Source organism: Catharus ustulatus, chromosome 9, assembly GCF_009819885.2.
Source record: "Catharus ustulatus isolate bCatUst1 chromosome 9, bCatUst1.pri.v2, whole genome shotgun sequence".
Taxonomy (NCBI): domain Eukaryota; kingdom Metazoa; phylum Chordata; class Aves; order Passeriformes; family Turdidae; genus Catharus; species Catharus ustulatus.
In genome coordinates, this window is record NC_046229.1 from 6762766 (window position 1) to 6784204 (window position 21439).

At 37.6% G+C, this 21439-nt stretch overlaps 1 protein-coding gene across 5 annotated transcripts in view; it reads left to right on the forward strand.

The window, feature by feature from the left end:
- The window catches only part of EPS15 (epidermal growth factor receptor pathway substrate 15), a 66352-nt gene that overhangs the window by 26153 nt on the left and 18760 nt on the right, over nt 1-21439 (forward strand). For all 5 annotated transcript variants that reach the window (XM_033067853.2, XM_033067856.2, XM_033067855.2 and 2 more), the window contains 12 exons: nt 967-1008; nt 4931-5020; nt 5329-5376; nt 6360-6455; nt 6854-6919; nt 7353-7478; nt 7885-7944; nt 8665-8859; nt 10303-10448; nt 11239-11398; nt 14739-14824; nt 20035-20107. In XM_033067853.2, coding sequence (XP_032923744.1) covers nt 967-1008; nt 4931-5020; nt 5329-5376; nt 6360-6455; nt 6854-6919; nt 7353-7478; nt 7885-7944; nt 8665-8859; nt 10303-10448; nt 11239-11398; nt 14739-14824; nt 20035-20107 — 1188 coding nt within the window. The remainder of the gene's footprint in view (nt 1-966; nt 1009-4930; nt 5021-5328; nt 5377-6359; nt 6456-6853; nt 6920-7352; nt 7479-7884; nt 7945-8664; nt 8860-10302; nt 10449-11238; nt 11399-14738; nt 14825-20034; nt 20108-21439) is intronic.

Below are 21439 nucleotides of genomic sequence, written 5' to 3' on the forward strand. Positions count from 1 at the left end.
AATCAGAAGCTGAGTCTGTGGGGCAGTATACTTGCTGAATAAGCTCTGAATGGAAGCTCTCCTGTTATTTCTAGCTGTACTCTATAATTTGCCTTTTAGGACATTCTGGTGATGCTGCATATTTTCTGTAATTGCTCAAGATCACACTAAACTAATTTCTACCAAACATCTTCTCTAAGTATAATTTTCTGATAATAAACACCTATGAACATGGAGTATTCAGCCCAAATAGCAGCTGTTGCTGTAGGAAAATGGATGTGGTGTTATTTAAGAGATTAGGTTTTGCATTGTTTTAGGTCTTAGATTTTTTTTGAGTTTCTAAGAATAATTTAAAAATAAAGGAAGAGCCTTTTCCAAAGAAGCTGTTTTATCCTTGTCCACTTCATTTTAGGTGAGCCCTGAATGTCTGGTAGAGGGCAGTGGAATGAAGGCAGAAGTTGTCCCCAACAAGGGTTCAAGTTACAAAACCCAAAGTTAGAATATTATTCTATTTTAATGTGGTACCATTGCTGTGGGTTTAGTTTTGACTTTGGGTAACTGAAAATTTTACAGACTGGTTGCATATGTCACTAAATTCTAAAGGGTGATGCAGTGGACAGTGAAATAAAATTATATTGCTTTGTACTCTAATATTAGAGAGCACTTCCTAGCCTGAGTCGTTTCAGGTTTCTGCTTTTGCCCATGGGCAATGTTGCTTAAGAGTTCCTGTTTCACCCAGCCTCACCTGGTGACCTGGCTGGGGGAAATCTGATCTGGGGTGGTGTCAATGACTGCAAAACAAGAAGTCAGTCTTCTAAAAGTTACAGCACAAAGAGCTGTCCTAGTTCCTCATCATTCTACAGAGTAAATCCTTCATGCTGCTTTGAAGACCAGTGGAAAGTGGTTTTATATCTTTATTTGTCCAAGGAGAGGGAAATTGAAATATGGATCTCCAGGACTGATTTTCTCTCTGTGTCTCTTTTACAGCTATCCAGTGCAAATCCTGTGTATGAGAAATTCTATCGACAGGTATGTATATTCTTCATTTGGATTTTAAAAAAATTGATATTCTTTTGCTATGGAATCAGCCTGACCAACAGCGTGTAAACAATAAAAGTTCAAGAAAAATCATAGTGCTTTAAAGTGTATTTTTATAGTAGGTAGCACTTAGGTCTGAGCTATATCACTATAAATTTAATATTGGTTGTAGGATAACCTTTATTTTCTAGGGAACTGCCAGGTGTGTATGACATACATCTCTTGACAGTTCTAACAGACTATGAGGTCTTGGGATGGAGTCAATTCTTTAAAAATGCTCTATTGATATGTTCTTGGTTACTTTTTACAAGTGAAGGTGAATTTTTTGCATTTGTAGCTCAGTTAGCATCATGTGAGACCTGATTCTCACTCAGAATATCCCCAGTGTTAATCACAGGATGTTGTAAGGAGTGAAATTTGGATAGAAGGCTATGGAATGCAAAAAGAATGCTTGTAGTTCTTGCAGCTTCACTGAACAGATGCAAATCTTTTGACTTTATGATGCAAAAATAAGAAATGCATATAAATAAAACATAAAAATATAAATTTTATTTATCACTTGTCCATCTGTATTTTGACCCAGCAATACCAAGATGTCTTGATTCCTATAGACACAACTTTTTTAAAAAATAGCTGTTTCTGTAATATTTTGTAATAACAGTATTTTCTGTCACATACATAGTGTACTTTATGGTACAAATGTAATGTAAAAACTTTCAAGGAAGTTGAACTACTTGGCTGCATAAAAATAATTAAAAATAATTTTTAATTACTCATTACTGATGAGTAATTGATGAACCCTGTAAAAAAACCAACCTTATAGGAATTTTTTTCCTTTGTACAACTGGTAATATTCTTGTCTGTTTGTCCTAAGACAGGTTATGGTGTATATGGCCTCCTTATTTAAGAACTTCTTTTGTGTGTCAACATCAGGATGTAAATGCATGTGCTGGGGAAGGGACAAAGCCATGATTTCTATCCATGCCCTATTTTTGGATTGTGCTTAGAGGATTAGTCCCATTATCAAGTGCAAAAAACAGCAGTTCCAGTGTATCAGCCTGTGGTGCCTGAAGTCTGAGCTTGCCATTGTACTTCAGTAAGAGATTTTCTCTTCTGCAGGAGAGTAGCAGATTTGAAATTGCTAAACAAAAATAGAGAGTTTACTTTGATATAAGTTCAGATGGCTCCTGGTGGCTGAAGGAGATAGTATCACCCTCAGAAAGTTTTCCTTCACATGGACAAGTCCACTGTGTGTTTATCTCTAGGCATTGGATTAAAGACCTTAGGAGAGTTGTTTCTAATAAAATATCATTATAAGGCACAAGAAAAGGCTGGGAACTGATTGTTCTGCACATTGTGGTTCCTAGCTCAGTCCTGACTCTCACTGTCAGGTACCACCTTTGCCATGTGCCTGTCTCTTCCTCCTGCCTGCAGTTGCTCAACCACTGAAGTGTGGAGCAAAAACAGACAAAGGAACTGAAGTGAAGCACAAATGTGATGCTGGTTCCTAAGTCAGTGTTTTCTGTTGGAGTACATAGCCTAGTGAAACTAGAGCACTGTTTGTTGTCCAGTGGTTTCAGCAGTGTACAGGAACAGGGATTCCTTACACATGATGTTACTGTTAGTGAAGTGGTGCCAGTGGATTTGTTTTCTGGAGGATTATTTTTCTGCCTTGTTCAGATGAGCTCTTTGCTGCAAGCATTTTTCCTAAAGAGGAGCTTTCAAACATGCCTAAAGACTTTCAGTTCCACCGGGGAACTTTTCCCTTCCATTCCTCAGATAAGGAGATGTCAACTTTTGGAACAGAGTTGGAGACATTTCCCACTTTGTCTCATGGTGCTGGTGAAGTGTGCTTTTATATTAATAAATTCATCACCTGAAACAGCTCTGATGCTGAGTACACTTCCAGTTCTGTTACAAACTTAAAGGATTTCATCTGGCAAAAGGTGTGTTGTGAAATGGGTGTAAATCCTGCCCTTTATACTTGGAATGAGATTGGAATCCCAACCTTTCAATAGGCACTCTTTTCTTTCAAATAAAGTTTTTTATGTTTAACCTTTTATAGACTGACTCAAAGCAGGGTGAGGTTAAAGGATAAATTTAAATACCTGTCATAAAGCACTAAGAAATTACTTAATCACATGGTGCAGTGCAGCAGGGAAGCAGTGCTGAATTCTTGATGAATCCTGAGCTGAAGCACTTCTCACCTCTAACCTTCTGCCCTAATCACATCAGATATATGTTTATAACTTTTGGTAGTTCCTGGTCCTACAAAATACAAGCTGTAGCAAGGGAGTTGTTGGCTGATGCAGTTGTGGAAACTGCTTGCTGCACATGGGGGAAAAGCTCTGCCAAGCTGGTGTATAACTGACAAACACCAGCTATCATTATAGTGTGATAATCAAACATAAGTACCCCCACCCCAGCATTTGTAATCTTTATTTGTCATCTTTAGATCTAAATATTTGTAATCTTTACATATTACTCAGTAATTTATAATGAAAATTGAAATCAGCCCTATGAACAAATAGTGACTAAGGTTTAGATAATTAATTGTACAAAAAGAAACTAGCTCAGTATTGGGTTAAGTAAGAATCCTGCTTAACTCCTTTAAAGTCATCTTCTTCTGGCTTGGACTTGGAGAAATAAAAAGTAAACACAGCTGATACTGTGGTGTTCTGTGACTTTCTTGAAAGAGAAATGCTAGGCTGGAGGTTTTCTGAGTGGATGCCAAGATTGTTGTGTTACATGTGAGGTTGAGTCCACTGTTTGAAAAGGGATTTGATGCATTCTCTTGGCAGCTTTGTGCCCATAGATGAGCAGCTCTCCCATAACTCAGCCTAACTGCTAGACTAGACTGTGTTTGCAACCTTATTGCTGTGACCAGGGCATCCTCAGTTACAGGAAAAACCCTCTCCTAATTAAAATCATACCAGTTATGTTAAAAATAATAGATATTTTCACTTTCTTATTAAATTACAATTTTGGGATTTCAGAAGGGTTTGTTCCCTTTCAGAAGTGTCTCCAGACAACTGCTGCAGCATTTTTTCCAAATAATAAATTCTCCCCAGTCTTTCAGGAGCCAGTTCTAATCCCATCTTGGGAAGTTGTTAGCTTTGAGCACCTTGTGTGTGCTGCACCTGTGAACTTGGACAGTTGGTCTTGTGTTCCAAACACAATATTGAATGTGGCCTTTGTTTAAACACAAAGCTGTGAGACTGGAAATGGTGCAGTTGTCATCATCATCACCCTCCCTGTGGGATGTAGTGAGGCTGACAATCTGAATTGACTGAAGATAGCCTTAGTGCTATTTCCCATGCTTTTTGAGAATCCTTTCCTTTAGGCTCTCAAGGACTCTCAGCTTTTCCTACATTTCCCTTGTCCTACATCACTGTGTAGGTGATGTAAGTTTTCCTTTTTTCTTTTCCCACTTGAAAAGGTTTCATTTAGATACAATTTCCACTTCAGAACTGAACAACTCTCTATTTTAATGATCTCTCTATTGATTCAGGGAGAAATGCATGTTGATTGGTATTGTGCCAATATCACCAACTTCTTTATTGTGTAAATAAATTTCACTTTAGGGAGTAAGTATTTCCCTCTGCGGTGGTGGTAAAAGTATCTTCAAAGAAGAGCCTTATTTTTCAGATCCTAACAGTAATGAATGCAGAGCTAGACAATGAAATGTAATCAAACCCTGGAATTCTCTGTTCTTAAAAATCACATGTTTTGATGGCATCAAGAAGAAAAGCCTGTGATTGGGAGGGGCTAATTTGATAGGTTCAGAAGATTGTCCTCAAAGTGACTGTTACCTTGAGCATTCTTCTTTGGTGGCTTTTTGAGAGCCTGAGTAAAGAGATGACATCAATTCAAAAGCTAGTTTGTCATGTGAGGGTTTTTTTTTCTTCACCAGGTTGATTCTACTAATGCTGGAAGAGTATTAGCTTCTGATGCAGCTGTTTTCTTGAAAAAGTCTGGATTGACAGATTTGGTACTTGGAAAGGTATTTAATGGCAATTATTTAATTTATTTAATTATCCTGTCTTCTTGCTTCACTTAGGATCCTGTTTCAATTAAAATGCTTCATAGTACTACATGGTACATGATCTTCCCTAATGTGTTTTCAGTTGTTCTATCCAATTGTCCCAATGGTTTCTATCCTGTCATTGAAATTATTGCAATATTTAAATTTGTCATCACAATTAAGTGCTATCATGAAAGTTAAGACATGAACTTTCCCTCAAGCATCCATTATAAGTGGAGGGAGGACTTGACAAGTGCAGTGAACACTATGTTATTTTGATGTTTCAGATTTGGGACCTAGCTGATACTGATGGCAAAGGTATTCTGAACAAACAGGTATGATTATTTACTTGGTGTATGACTCTAACCATTACCCTGCCTTGAAACAAGATGAAAGTTGAAATTTTTTGGTTCAGGAAAGCAGTTTTTCTTACAGATTTTTCTAACAGATTTTTCTAATTTTGACTGGCTATGTAATTCCCATTTGAGTAGAAGCTACAATAAATTAAACAGCCTTCAGCTGCCTCATCAGCTTTTCTCCAGGTTGTAAAATGGGCTGATGTGTAGCTGTGCCATTTGCTGAGAGGTAATTTAAGGTTTAATGTGCTGCATTTATGAAGAAGGTGACTTTTCCCTCATAATCTTGTAGGAAACAATGCAGAAATTAAAGTTTTTGTAAAATCTTCGAAACTCTTATTTCTTTAATTTTGGTGGACTTGACATTGGTACATTCTGTTTGGAGTTGTCCTTCCCAAACTTGTGGCAATGAGCGTTGTGGGGACAGACTTTCCATCTCAGTGACGCTATGACAAGCTCTAATGTGTGTTGCTGTTTGAATTATAAATAAAGTCCATGGAGAGGGAACTGCTTCTTCCCATGATAAGAAGAGAAGGAATTTGTAATGTCTACCAAACAATTTGGGGTTTTTTTGGGCTTCTTTTGGTTCATTTTTTCTGTTTTCCTCCACTTCCCTTAACCATCTCTGGGATCAGCTCAGTTCCTCCAAAATAAACAGCTGTAATTATACTTCAGATTTTCAGTGTTCTGTTATAGAAGAGCTGAGTGCTGAGAACTGACTACACTGGTCAGGAAATTAATAAATTCTTGGAAAATTAATTGCAAATTTCGTCTTATTGGAGGAATCCAGCATTTGCTGACTGCTGATTTCTGTCACTTTCTGAGCCCCTTTGAAACCACGTGCAACTTTTCATGTATATAACAATACTAGAAGAGCTCTTAATTATTGTGAAATGTTACTGTCTTTTAAAATTATATTTTCGTATTATAAACCCTTGAAAATTTCTTTTTTTTCCCTGTAGGAATTTTTTGTGGCTTTGCGACTTGTGGCGTGTGCACAGAATGGATTGGATGTTTCCCTGAGTAGTCTTAACTTGCCTGTTCCTCCACCAAGATTTGTAAGATTTCTTTTTTAATTGAACATATTAGTAACAACTGCTTTTAAGTGAAAAATTAGGAAGGTTTGGTATAAATACCAAACACTTCAGAGGGTGGTGTTATAGGGCAATGGGGCCTTACAGCAGGGAAACGATCAAGCAACATGGAATAAGCTGCTACATGTTCTAGTGGAGATTTGAATATAAAATTGTGTATAATTTGAAAATATGTGGTATTTGTTCTATTAGTGTTGTCCTTAATAGAATAAAGATCTTAAATTTTTTGCTCTAAATTTTGGTGTGAATGACTAAAATGCAGTTCTGGCTTTGAGAAACACCTTCTCAAATAAGGGGGTGGTTTTGTAAAGTCATAATCTGTTTTGATGTATCTGGTGGTTTTCTCCCTTGTCTTTCCTTAGACTGATACTAGTAGTCCCTTGCTACTCAGTGGAACAGCATCAAGTGATCTACCATGGGCTGTAAAGGTAAATTAAATATTAGCTGTTACCTAGAACTGTTTTCTGGAAGTTTGCAGGAAAACCTGTCTTTCTTAGAAAAATCTAATGCTGCATTTCTAAAGTGTGATAGTTACCATTCCTGTCAAATTCGTAATTGGGCTAATAGACCTAATTTAATAAGAGCACTTGACCCTTGGGAAATCTCTTCATGTTTAGAAATTTAAAATAGAGGGACAAAAAAGTTGTTACATGAAGTCATGAAAATAAATGAAGAAGAAATCTCACAGGGTTTTCATGAGTCTCTGACTTAAAAACAATATCTTTTTGATGTTTTCTTATAAGCATCAGGAACTACAATGTGTGTTTATTACAAAAAGTTAACACTTTTGAAAGAACTTCTGCTTCTTAGCCTATGAATATGACTGTTTGCTTGAGTAATATTTTTCTTCTGCCCCTGCAGCTGGAAGACAAGGCCAAGTATGATTCTATTTTTGACAGCCTAAATCCAGTGAATGGACTGTTGTCAGGGGATAAGGTGAAACCTGTGCTCCTGAACTCAAAACTGCCAGTGGATATCTTAGGACGAGTAAGAATATCTTTCTTCCTAATTGCCACTTCACAAGTAATGCCTGTTTTTCAAATTCAAGATTTTTAGTAATGAGCCTAGCTATTAAATAAGATCTTATGGAGTGCAGCTATTAAACTGAAAAATAAAATTTCTTTTGCTGTTTGGATAGATCTCCTCCAACTTAGTGTATCAGTTCTGTGTACTCTATAACACTTAGGGCAGGGCAGGGTGCCTTTCTCCAACTTAAGAATCTCTCTGCTCATGTGTGGTTTATGTGAATTTACAGTACTGGAAACTAATGCTGTTAATAAAACTTGAGATATGGTGGAGGGAGGCCATTCTCATGTGTGTTTTTAATGAGGTTTTAAGTAGGAAACTGCTGCAGTTTAGTCAAAGATCCCTGTATTCTGCTTTTTGTTGGTAGGTGTGGGAATTGAGTGATATTGACCGTGATGGAATGTTGGATCGAGATGAGTTTGCAGTTGTGAGTATCTTCTGCCTCCTGGGATTTTGAAAGCCTGATGGCAGGGTTTAAAATAGATGCACTGTATATTAATTTCTGACTGTGTGGTTCATTTATTATCTTTATTCAGAGTCCTTAATCAAGTTTTAGTGCTATTTAATGTTTCTGCCAGTTTGTTGAATGTGTCTCAGTACACAGCACAACTTTTTGTGGGTTAGGTGAGCCATTAAAAACTTCCACCTGAGATCTGCTGTCCCATGGGACACAGAGTGTTTTCACTGAGTTCTGCCTTAACCTTCAGTATTTATAGGACTTGAATGCCTCAAGGTATCCTAGAGGAAAGTTTGTATTAAGGTGGAATTTTAACACTTAATGCTGGGACTGATGAACTAGTGTAAGAAGTGTTAAATTAGAGATGGCCACAACAAAAGAATTAAATGCTAAGTGGAGCAATTTCTAGGAAAATGGTGATAAATTAAAGTGTTTGAAGTCTTCTCTCAAATAAAATTCCACAAGTACTGGCACAAACTGAACTTCACTTGCTAAGTACTGATCCTCAAAAGAGAGTAATAATGAAAAACACAGTTTAGAAGGCAGTGAGCTGCATCTATTGAGAGACTTGTGAAGGGGAAACAAAATGAAAAAATGCTACAAAGTTATTTGTTAACTAATTCTTTAGTCTGTATATGTATATATATTTCTAATATATTTACATCCACACACCTTTTTTTTCTCGTTCAGGCAATGTTTTTGGTGTACTGTGCTTTGGAGAAAGAACCAGTGCCAATGTCCTTGCCTGCAGCTTTGGTGCCACCATCCAAGAGAAAACCTCTCAGTGTTCCAGGAGCAATGCCATTAATACCACCTTTAACCAAAGAGTCTCCTCAGTCCTTGCCACCTGTGGGCATTTTAGCTGCCAAAACACCATTAACACAGGTACAGTTCTGAAGTTAGAAGATGGGGATTAGATTTCTGCTCTTAACCCTGTGCTTCAGAGACTGCCTGTGTGAAGAGACTTGATACAGGTTTTTAGTTTGCTTGTTGCCCTTTTGGTTGGTTTTAGGAGGCTGATGGGAAGACCAGATGGAGAGGTTGCAAATTTACCCTGTTTTACTTTTTCTAAATGTCTTCAGATATAAACAGTTGGATAAGAGAATATTGTTTAGTACAGATTTTGAAGATATTTTTAAAACAAATTATTTCAAGCTAAAAAAAAACCAGTAGTGCAGGTACACATCTGCAGAGCACAAGTCTTCTGGATGAAGACTGGTTGGAATATGGACACATTCCTGAAACAGATTGTGACAGTAATTATGTGTGTGCATGTGTGCAATTTGGAGAAGACATGAGTTAAAGTGGAATAGGTCAATGCAAGCAATGGGAAAAGGAAAAAGAAGTCCAGCATATCCACCTAGATGCAGGAGATTTGGTTTTTTTTCTGAATGTGATTATTAGGCAACTTGATGCCTCTTACCCTCCCCAGGCATCTTATTTACTCTTCATCATTTTAGAATCTAGAATGTGGGGAATGTCTTTCTGACTAGCTTATATATAACTTGTTCTATTCAAAATAAGAAAAACAATTGATAGGGGTATTTAAGGTAAGAACTGTGATACTTAATGCATCAGATGCAGCTTGGACATTTGGGTACTCTTATTTGAGTAATCAGTAAGAAGTTGGCATCTTAATTTTGGAGGTGCCAAGGTTTTAATCTGGAAATTCCCTTGCCTGAGGGTAAGTCTTGCTGTATGTATTGCAAAGCAGTGCCATTCTGGGTGAGTTTGTGTACAGCACCATTTGGGAGTCATCTGTTAATTGTCTGTGTGCACTGAAATTAATTGGCATCCATACCTGCACTTGAGGCCCGGAAAATTTGCTCAAGTAACAGAAATGGCTCTAATTCCCATCTTTACCTTGTTCAGATGTAAATTCTTCAATTTAGAATGTGCCCAGTTATTAACAACCTGGGCTTGGGCAGCTCTCCAGTCCCTCCAGCTAAAGCTTCCCAGCTGTGTAAAGGGGAATAAAAAGGATAGAGCAGGACAGTCAGCAGGACTGTGACTGAGCACAGTGATGAGGGAGGAGATCCAGCCTCCAAGGAATGCCTTTGTTGCATAGGCAGAGGGGCAGAGCAGCACCAAGCAGCCTGGGTGCTTCACTCAGGGAAATGTTTCACTTCTACTTTTGCAGTTGTTTGAGGATGTCTGCATGTCTGTTCAGGAGGATAGAACTGGTTCATGGATTAGGCACCTGTATCACTTATTTAAAAGCTGTGCTTGTAGTCCTTGCATTATGTAAGTCTGAATTGGAAACAGAACTTGCTTGTATCTTAGTATTGTGGTTTTGGTTTTTTCCCTTCCATCCTCACCCCCCTTCAGTGGGTTGTATCGCCTGCAGACAAAATTAAGTACGATGAGATCTTTGTGAAAACTGACAAGGACATGGATGGATTTGTGTCAGGTGTGGAAGCCAGAGAACTATTCCTGAAAACAGGACTGCCTTCTGCTCTCCTTGCACATATCTGGTAGGTTTTTCCTGTGACAGCTGTGTACATTATGGCATTCTCACTTCTTGCTACGCTGACATTTTTGAAAGTGATATTTCTGTATATAATAGCATAGCCTTTGTATAATCAGTGAGAGTTTGCTTCTGCTCTGGGACAGAAATGGGTGGAAATCAGGTTTATGCCTGAACACAGATTGTTGCAAATACTGCACTTCAGCTGTACCTGTGTATTTAATATATATCATCACATCATCACAGGTATCTAATCACTGGTCCTACCCATGTACTGGGAAAGAGAATTGTTTCTATAAAATTGTTAGCATGCAAGATGTATGTCCCACCTCATTCTACAATATGTCTTTCCTAACACCTGTGCATTCATTTAGCATTATTCATTATTGCAATGCCTTCATTGCACTCACAGCTTTTTTATTCTTTCCCCACTATGAGCTGTTGCAGAGCACTGTGATAGGAACAACTTTTTTTTCCCTCCCCCAAGTTCTGGTTAACACAGCTGCTAATTTAGAAAAATCAGGAAAATGCAAATAAACTTGTGTTAGTTCTGAAGGTGTTGCTAGTGACCTACAGCCCTGATGGTGCTTTTCACCAGAGCACAACTGTGGGCCTCAACATGCAAACTGAAAGTGGCTGTGTGTGTTTGAGTGATGTTTCCTATGTCTATGGTTTTGTTTTAGAGGAGGAGATACACCCTAGCAGTTCTCAGATTTGTAAATGACAGCACCTACACTAAATTGGGCTGTACTTGGAGAAATGAGGATTTTTTTAATTTCATGTGCATCTCTGTACAGGGCTCTCTGTGACACCAAGGACTGTGGGAAGCTTTCAAAGGAACAGTTTGCTTTGGCTTTCTATTTAATTAATCAGAAGTTAACAAAGGGCATTGATCCACCTCAGGCTCTGACTCCAGAGATGATTCCACCTTCAGACAGGGGTGTCAGTTTACAGAAGGTAAGGATGGGTTTGGCATTTTTGGTGTAAATCTCAAACAAATAATGTTAGTTTCAAAGGCTACGCAAGAAGCAACCTCAAGTGCTGGCATACCTTAAATTTGTCATAATATCAGGAAGAAAACAAATCTTAGGTGCAAAGAATTGACAAAAAACTTCCATCCATATTTCAAAATGAAGCTGTCATTTATTACACCTGCCAACCAAGCAGAGAGATCTTATGTTGGGAAAGCATCATTTTCTCTTTTGAAAAAATAATCCTTCTGCTGCCATTTTAAAGAAATTTGAGTTTCCGTGTGAAGTGACATGCACAAGTTCAGTGCTTTTCTCCTAATGCATTCAGTTCTCTTTTTTACATCAATTTTCTTTAATAAGTTTGGAAACAATGTGAAAAAAAAGTTTAGAGTTATTTAAAGTTTTAAAAGTGAATGGTCCTCCATTTTATACCTCACAGATAGTTTAGATATCTCCATGGTCTGTTGGTTGCCATCTGTCCCAATCCAGCAGTAAGCTGTAGCTCAGCAGTTCAATTTGTAGCTATCAGAATTGTAGAGGTCATCACAAACTCTTATGTGTTTTACACATCATGAAGTCTGATGTGAGTTACCTTTTCTTGGTTGTGCAACACATTGACCCAATTCTGCAACTTCCTTAAACAGAATGAAAAATTCACACCTGAAAAAATGAAACTCAAAATTTGGCACTGCTTTTTTGAGTTTCTGTAACTGGTATCGAATTTGCTTTTGCATTCTGTTTTGAAAAAGTAATTGCTTTATTTGCAACTCTACTAATCTTTTTTGTATGTTTGCTTTCCTTTCTATGTCTCTTTTCTAGTTTGGACTGTTTTTTCCATTCTGCACCACTCTGCTTTTCATCCTTATTATTCTGTCAGTTTGTTAACTCTGCTTTCTCAAGGTTAGAGAAACTTTGCTTTTCTAATATTTACTGTCTGTTGGTTTAATAATGCACATCCTTCTAAGACTCTCACATAGTCATGAATTAGCTCAGCACTTCTCTCAGGTGTCACCATGTGTTGTGGTCTCAGGTTCTGCTGATTTCCAATATTGTTCATCTGGAATAACCCCAGACCTCTGGGGCTCTTCCTGTTGGCTGCTTAAACTGAAAAGAGAGAACTCTGTGTTTTCCTGGTGAAATTACAGGGGAAGTGGTGACTGAGTAGTAGCCCAATGTGGCATTTGGCAGTTGTCATTAGGATTAGAACCCATGGGTTTACTGAAGATATCACAGAAAATTTAGTGGTTAGAAAGCATTAGATGAGCTCAGTATTGGTTACTGCTGTTTTGTGGATGTAAATTGATTTTACAAAACTCTCAGACATCAGACATTTTTATTTCATTACTAACTTAAGTGATGAGTAAGAATTTTGTGTAAGAAGGTAAGTTAGCTTTCCATTAGCTCTGTAAATCCTTAACAAGAGAGTTTTTTACTAAATTGAGCTGAAGCTTCAGCTCATTTTGAGCTTTTTCAAAAGAGGTGTTGTATCAAAAATATGAAATTATATTGAACAATATGAAAGAATTTTTCTGTCCAAGATTATTGCACAAGGTTTGAACTCAAAGGATTGAGTCAGCAGACAGAGATAGCTTTTTGCTGGTTTTCTTGTTGTGGTGTGGCTTACATGGTAAAAAAATCCCCAAAACACTGACTTAGGCTTCATCTTCTGAGTTCATCCATACAAACGTGGTAGCAGAAATATCAGTACATAAAATGGTATTCCATTGTGGCTTAAAACTTATTGCTGTGTTTCTTTACCTAGAACTGTTTGTAGTCAGCACTTGCATGACAGGCCATGAAAATTAAAATTTTATGTAAGGTCCTCTCAAAGAATTTTGATGGGAATTTCCTTGTGCTGTGACTTTTAAAACTGGAGGTGCTGTTTCACATGCATGTTGCAGTGTAGCCTATGGCTCTAACTTGTCCTTGTTAACACATATATTGAAGCTAAAAAATGTTGGCTTTTATGTTCCTGCCCCGTATTAGTTCTCCTGAACAATTGAAAAAAAGATTGAACTACATTTTCCTCAAGTTTGATGCTGGCATTAGTGTGCAGAATTGCTTTAACTGGTGAAGGAAGGAAACCTGGAAAAAAATTTTCTTGCAGCTAGTATTTCCATGTGTTCCTTCTATCCTTGTCCTAGGAGAAGTAAAAACTCCCATTGGAATGCCATGATCAACTCTGCAAAACTCCTGTGTAATTCCTGTAGAACAGGATTGAACGTCATAGCTAGTTTGCCCATTTGAGAAGCTGTACACTAACCACTTTAAGAATAGCTGTATGGGTTTTTTTTGTTTTTTTAAATTCCCAGTTCATACCATTTGTGCTAATAAAATATGCATGAACACTCTAGCTCTGCTGAATAATATTCTCAGCCACAGTGTGCTCACAGTTTAGGTGTTCATGGCTCTTGTTTTTTTCTTCCCCAGAGTATCAGGTTGAGTAGGCACATAGTTAATATTAAGTATCTTGATTTATCTGTAGAGAAACTTCAGCATTTAAAATCTTCTGTGTTATTTTGGGGGTATCACTTGCCTTTTTTAATTTTGGAAATTGTCCTCGGAATATTGTGTTTGTCCTGGATGACTTTATTCAAGACTTGAAGGAGCTGATGTATTTATAGGAGGTGGCTACAGTGGCTGTTGCTTTCTAAGCCTGTTCATAGGAGAATAAGTACAGGATTTGTAATTTCTGTCCTCATCATTTCTTCTCTATCCATTTATGTGTACTTATTTTGAAACAAACAATTTGTATTGCAGTCATTGTATTACAAAGACACTGAGTAAATGGGAACTCATGGGTGTAAGTTACCCTGTGACTTTGTATTATCAGAGTTTCATTGAGTTCTCTGGAGGTTTGTGTTAGGTGAGCTCAGTATCCCTTAAAGCCTTGCCAGTCAGTGTCTGTATTCTGCAACATGAGGATCACCAAGGTGAAGAAATACAATAGCAGTAAGCAAATCTCTCTCAAATGAATGCTAGGAAACCACCTAAATATTAGCTCTAAGATAAGTCTTATTTTAGAACAAGATTCTATGTTTTTTTTGTATGATTAAGTAGTCCTGTGTTTTTGTGGAAGATGTCTTCAGGGGTGTGCAGGAGACAAATTCTCTTTAAATTGAGCTGTCTCCATGCTTTGGCTGTGTGTTGTGCTCTGCTCATACAGCATCTGAACTCTTTTGGGGTTTCTAAGATTGAAGGTTTGAAATACAATGCTACCAATAGTTGTTACAAGAGGATAGCTCATGTTGCCACAAAAAGTAAAGTGAATGTAGTAGTTGAAAGCATAAGCTCTAGACTAACAGTGTTTATTTTTTATCTTTCAGAGTACTCAAGGACCGAATTCTGTAGCAGATTTTTCTGCAATTAAAGAACTTGATTCATTAAACAATGAAATTGTGGACCTGCAGAGGTATGTAAGGGAGGAATAGCTGGAGCTGCCTTGAATTCAGTTGTGCTATTTACTGTTTTTTAAAAAACAATTCATTGCATGAGAGAGAAGCAGGTGGTGATAGTGCTTTGCTAAGGGTCAGCATGTCTGTAGTGCTGTGTGACACTGCTGCTCTCTGTTCACTCCCATGAGTGCACATAATGACAGCAGGACTGGGAAGAGTCTGTCCCTTGTGCCTTCAGGGTGTGTTTCAGAGAGCTGAGTATCTCAGCAACCTGACATGGAAATACTCTCCATAGTTCATCTTTATTGGCAGAGGTGAATGGAGCAGATCTTTGGGATGCTGGAACCATACATAAGTGGTGTTAGTTTTATTTGTAGAGGGCATTCCAACAACTTGTTTTTGGTGGCAATGAGGAAGTGAGATGGAAAAAATCAGTAAGTGTGCAGGATAGGGAGTGGGAAGATGACTGTGCATGGACCTCTGGTAGGATTTGGATGGGGGTAAAGATGGGGATGCTCCTCTTGTGTAAAGAAATAAACTGCTGGACTGAGAAAGATTGTTTTGATGTCTGCAGACTCTTGGATTCTATTAATTATTTCTAAGGTAATTAAGATGACTTCAAGTGACTAAGAAAATAAAATTCATATATTTTCTATAGTCTTGGTCATGCTCTTGAGACAGCGAGTATTTTTCTTCAGTGTTTTTCTTGTTACTATCATAAATCTACTGAAAATTCTATTAAGAACAGTAAATTCTCCTATTTTTTAAGTGCAGGTGCTTTGTCATTATGAAATCTGCCTCTCTAATTCATGTCACTTGTGGGAATGATTTAACTTGGCAGTGTGTCAGAGCACAGTCTGTTTCCTAAATGCATAAATATTTTTTCACTTGCTTATTCTGTCTTATTACTCCCACTGCCTTGCTTCTCCCTGCTCTGCCTGCACTGTTCTTCAGCTTATATTAATTCCAGTTTTGGACACTCACATTTATTAACCTGAAATAGGATTTGCAACTGTGTATATTTGCTGTTGGTATCTTAGAGGGAAACAAATTGTTTACTGACATAAATTTTTAGGTGAAATTGGTTTTCAGTAGGTGGACTTGCAGCCTGACATGCAAGCCAGGTTGTTTTTGAGTCTGGTTTTCTTTCCTTCCTGTGAGGTATGAAGGAACCATGGCCTTTAAAAAGTCACTACTTCCTTTTCTTAAGATGCAAATATACATTGACAATTATTTTAAATTGAATGGTACTAGATTGTTGAAGATAGGGTAGGGGCAGCTCTTAGTGTGTATTTGTTTTTAGAAAGGGGAAATTTACTTTGATATGTTTACAGGTTCAGAACAGAGTGGGATTAACAATGTGCTAAATGTAGGAAGCTTAGTCTTTGGTGAATCCACATTTCTGTTACAACTGGTGAAGTACAATTTCAGACTTGATAGTTGTCATATAAAAATGTAATTTAAATTGAAGTTATTTTTGTTCATTATTAAACAAGATAAATTGTTCAGGTGTTGGACTAAATATATAAGAGTTCTAGTCTCTGATTCCATTGAGAAGTGTCCAAGAGCTGCATTTCTGAGACCCAGTAAAATAATTTGAATCTATTTTTGAAGAGGAAATTGCCAAAAGAATGACAGTGTGTGGCAAACAGCTTTTGGAGAGACTGGGCAAAGAATACAGAGGTGATGTCTTTGTGGCTCAGCAGTTTGTGGGAAAGAGGTCTGGTGGCCAGTACCTTTGTTAATCATAATTTGATAAATACAGGAAGATGGAGGTTGAGGATCAAATGAACAATAAAATGGAACAGTTCTTAGGGAGGATAACACCCTTCTGGTGGAGGGAATGATTTGTCTTGGGATGTTGTGGAACCTGCATCATTTTGAGCCTGTTAGCACTGTTGTCTCTAAATTCTGTTTCAGTTGCACTGTATTTTTAGAAAGCTATTTGAAGCTTTTCTTGATCAGCATGGTGGGAGGCTGGACCAGATGATTTTTTTGAGCCATAAAACCTTTTTCTTCCCCAACAAATCCAGCTTTGCTTTCTTGCTTTCAAAGTTAGTGATGGCCCTCAAATCATGGATTTCTTCAAGCTTTACTGACACTACATTCCTCTCTAAGCATGAAAAGTAGTTGAGCTTAACTTGGGTATCTCACCAGAGATGTCATCCTTCACATATGCTGGATAGCAACATTTAAATTGTCTTGAATTATAAATCAGGTTAAAAGGACCATGAAGCTGGTCAGTTGGTCTCTCAATGGCAATGAAAGAGCAAAACATCCCCCAGAAAAACAGGACAGTCTCTCCCTGCTGTACACTTTGCATCAAACCTTTGTTTTAAATTTCAGAGACCTACTTCACCTTAGCAAAGCAAGAACCTTAATGTAAGATAGGTAATTTCTTCTCAACCTCTGATTTGGAAGTAACTGAGCTGTTGCAGCAGAAGAGGTTGTAACAAATGTTAGAAGTAACAAGGCAAACCCTTGGCATGGTTTCTGGTATTGCCAAACTGAAGTACTACTACATTAGAAATTCCCAAAACTACAGATGTATGTGAAAATAAGAAATATTGGGCAACTATGAGTGCAAATAATGCTACCAGCTCTGTGAGTAGTCATCATCTTATTATGGAAAAGAACTATGATTTTTTTGCTTTTGTATCCAAGGTGATTCAGCCTGGCCTGGGTTGAAGGTTTGGCTTGAACGCCTCTGCTGATGTGGGGACTTTGCAGTTCCCAGTTATGACAGATATTTGCAATGTGCTGGCTCCTATTTATAAATGACTCCATTCACAAATTAGTATTAAATTTAGGGATTTAGTAAATCATGAAGCATCTGTATGGGAGAAACCATCTATTAGTCATTGCTTTTAGTTTATTTGATATGAGTTTCTCCCAATCTGACTACTGTTAAAATGCATAGGGAAATTGTACTGCTTTCAAAAATTGACTTGAGTTGGTTACAAGTCTCCTTTGTTGGCAAGACCACAGTTCTTTTTGGGTTGTTTTTTGGATGTAGTAAGGGACTTTATGATCCAGGAAATCTGTCATATCCAATTAATCAATTTTGTTGCTTGCTTTTGGTTCTTCTGGCTGCTGAGCTTTCCTACAGGGGCATAGCAGATAGTTTGTAAAAGAAATGGAGGAATTCAGAAGAATTAGTGAATTAAGTAGGTCTGTGTTGTCTTTTCTTTGAAACAAAGAGGCATTTCTGGGGGGAGGAGGGGATGTGTTAAATGCAGACTATATGCACTCAGCTTGTTTTCCTTTTCCTAAGCTTTTCTTGTTCTGCCTGACAATACTTCTTTCACTTGATTCTTTCCAATTCATTGTTTGTGCTCTGACTTGGCTCATGGAAGTGCCAGTGGGTGGGTGTTGTATCCTGTTGCTTAGCCAGACTGCAAGGATTTAGGTACCTGGCTTGTCTTGAAATACAAAGGAAGTGATCTGCATCTCTGACAGTCTTGGGCACATCAGTGACACTAATGTGGAAAGGCTGTATATTAACCACATATCTGCTTGCAGTTCTATTTCTTGCTCAGTTTTCCCACCCCAGCAGGAAAAATAACAAGTATTTATTTTCCTACTCACTTTTTATCATCAATCAGGAAGAATATATATGAATGTTGGCTGTGCTTGAGGACTTGAAGGCATTTTTTCAGCCTGATCTGTAGAAGTGGTTTATTGAGACCTTTGTTCATGGAAAGTTATGGAAGCCAAAGCAACAGAGCTTGTTTCAAGCCTGTGTTGCAATGCTTTAAATATATAAGTACAACTATGCTACATATGCTTATTAAGCTAGAGGAGTGTGCTGTAGCTTTGATTGAAAAGGCAAAATTTCCAGTTTCTGATGAATGGAGAGTGAGGAATTTTATGAAACTTGAAGAATCCCACTAGACAGAATAAATAACCTTGATCTTCAAAGTTCCTCTTTCCACATTTTTCCTTTCCCTTCCATTTAAACTTCCCTTTTGGGCATAATCAGGAAGTTGCTCTTTAATCAGATAATAAGAAAAATATTAGCAGAGTATAATCTATAGTCAGTATTTGTCAGAGCAAATGTTGATTTAAGATCTGACATCTGGGTTCTTCTTATTTTCCATTGTGTGTGGTTTATCAGTGAGCAAAACTTTCTCAGCTTGAGTAAAGAGAACTTTGAGTAGACCTGCTTTACTTCAACACAGGAATGCTTTCCTCTGTATATCAAATAAGAGTAAGCAAATAAATAGTTTTAGACTGATTTAAGCATCTGCTGCTATTAAAATATGAAGTTTCTTAGTTTTGGTTTATACCAGCAATACAATCTAATAGTTTTTCACTATGGTATTTCATTTAGAAATGTTAATTTTATTGTTCAGATTCTAATTTCAATGTGTGTGTTGGTTTATTAAGAGTCCTTGTGAAAGTAAATGTCTACAGAAGATTGTGTAAAAACTGTAATGCTTAATGTTTTTCTGCCTCTGTGAAAGGAGAAAAGATTCCATATGCTGTCTAGAGAGAAATACTCATGATTTTTTTATAACAGTAACACTTCTGAGTTGTATGGGTTTTTTTCCCTTTCTTAAAGCTATTGTTATGTCTGACTGATGAGAATTTATTGATGATAATTCCCCTGTCATCAGCAGTCACTTAAAGTTGAATAAATGTCTGTAGAGGCAGCCTTGATATGACACAGCAAATCACTCCATGTGGAGTGTCTGAGCAGATCATGATTGCAGCCAGCCAAGCCAACCTTCCTGCTCCTGCCTGAGCTTCCCAAGAGACACATCCAAAACCTGACAGGCAAAGGGCATTAATGGGCTCTGTGGGCTTGTGGGAGTGTTCCCTGGCTGCTGGGAGCACAGGCATCTCTGTGTTTGCAGGGGTTAATAGATGGGATCTGATGCAATCCCTCCCACTTTTCCTAGCAGTTTTCATTAGACAAGTGCTCCATAGCAACAGTGAGATCACTGGAGACAGTATTTCATTGATTTCTGCCTCCCGCCCCCTTCCATTTTTGAGCCATTCTTATCACTGGAGTGCAGTTGGTGGAAAGACAGGGGGGTTTATGCAGAACACTTATGTGGGCTTCTGTCTTGTAAAGAATTTGGAAAGCAGAAATCCCTCACATCTTTTGTGTTTAATGTTTCACTATGTATTTAAAGAGAGATACAGGCTTAGGGGGCTGGATAACTGTACCTGCTGTAGCTGATGTTCTTAAGTATTCTTGCATTGTTTGCTGGTCTTCCAGGGAAAAGAATAATGTGGAGCAAGATCTCAAGGAGAAAGAAGATGCCATCAAGCAGAGGACAAGTGAGGTCCAGGTAAATAAATCACCGAATTACTGTTCAGACACCTGATATTGCACCATGTGCTGTTTTAATGACAGTGGGATTGCTGAGTCTTTAGATCATGTCACTTATCCAGTAAAAAGAAAAAAAATCTGTGGCTAAGAAAAAGAATGTACTTTTGAAGTGTATTTTCTATATAATTTTGGATTGTGTAGGTGTGTATAATTATATAAATGTGCAGGCTTGTATAGAATATATAGCATGCATGGAGTTTCAAATGAAAAATGTTACAAAAGGATAGATTTTTCTTTCTTTTTTTTTTTTCTTTTGAACAAGATTATCTACTGTAATTAAAGCTAAAGAGGACACTGTAGCACTGTAAATTAATTAATAAACTTAAGTGGCTGAATTAAAAGGGCTTGTGTATAGGGCTGCTTCTTAAGAGGCACAGTAATTACCAGCTTGGGAGAAATGTTGCCTCAAGTTAATTTTGCCTAATAGAAGTGAATTTTAAAAAGAATATGTTGATTTTTATTTGAAAGGATGATACTGAATTTATTGAATATCTGAAAATTTAAATTTACAAGTGTTTTGCAGACGTTAAAAATGATGCAGTCAGCATCAGTGTTTAGAGTGCTGACAGACTAGCCAAGCTCTGAATTAAATATTGCAAAGCAAGATTTCAATTAAATTTTCAGTTGCTGTTTAAAAAAAAAAAATCTTCAGTGTGATATCTGACCACTTACATTTATTTCTAAATTTATTTTAAGAATTTATCATTTTCCATAATCTTCACTTAAATGCAAATAATGCAAGATTTCTGCATTTCAATTTCAGTTGGGTTGTAAAGGAGCTACGAATTTTGTGCAGGATTATTTAATATCCTTGGAGCCTGGATGATAATTAATAGTGTGACCTTTGAGGAGATAATCAGATGCTGGCCTGTTGGTCATGCTGGCAGCAGCTCCAGCAGCTGCAGGAATGCGTGTGGAAGTTGCCCATGCCTGTGCTTCACAGTCATTCCCCTCCCCACCCTGCAGATTCCCTTTCCCACTCTTCACAGAATTCTCAGGGGTATTCCTGCCTTATTTTGTTATTATTTTGTTGATGTCTTCTGAAATCTGTGTTTGCTCATGTGAGGGTTGAATTCTCTGGTGCCTTTGCACAAAACGTTTGCAAGCTTGATAAAAAGCTTACCTTGAATGTTACAGTGTCATCCCTGTGTGTTTGGTAGGCAGCAGCATCACAGAATCCCCTGAGCCTCTGGATCCTGAGCAGTGGTGTTGGGGCAGCTGTCTCAGGTCTCTAACCTGTTAGTGGTCACACAAGTAATATTTTAAATATAGTTACAGAGTTCTGTCAGTC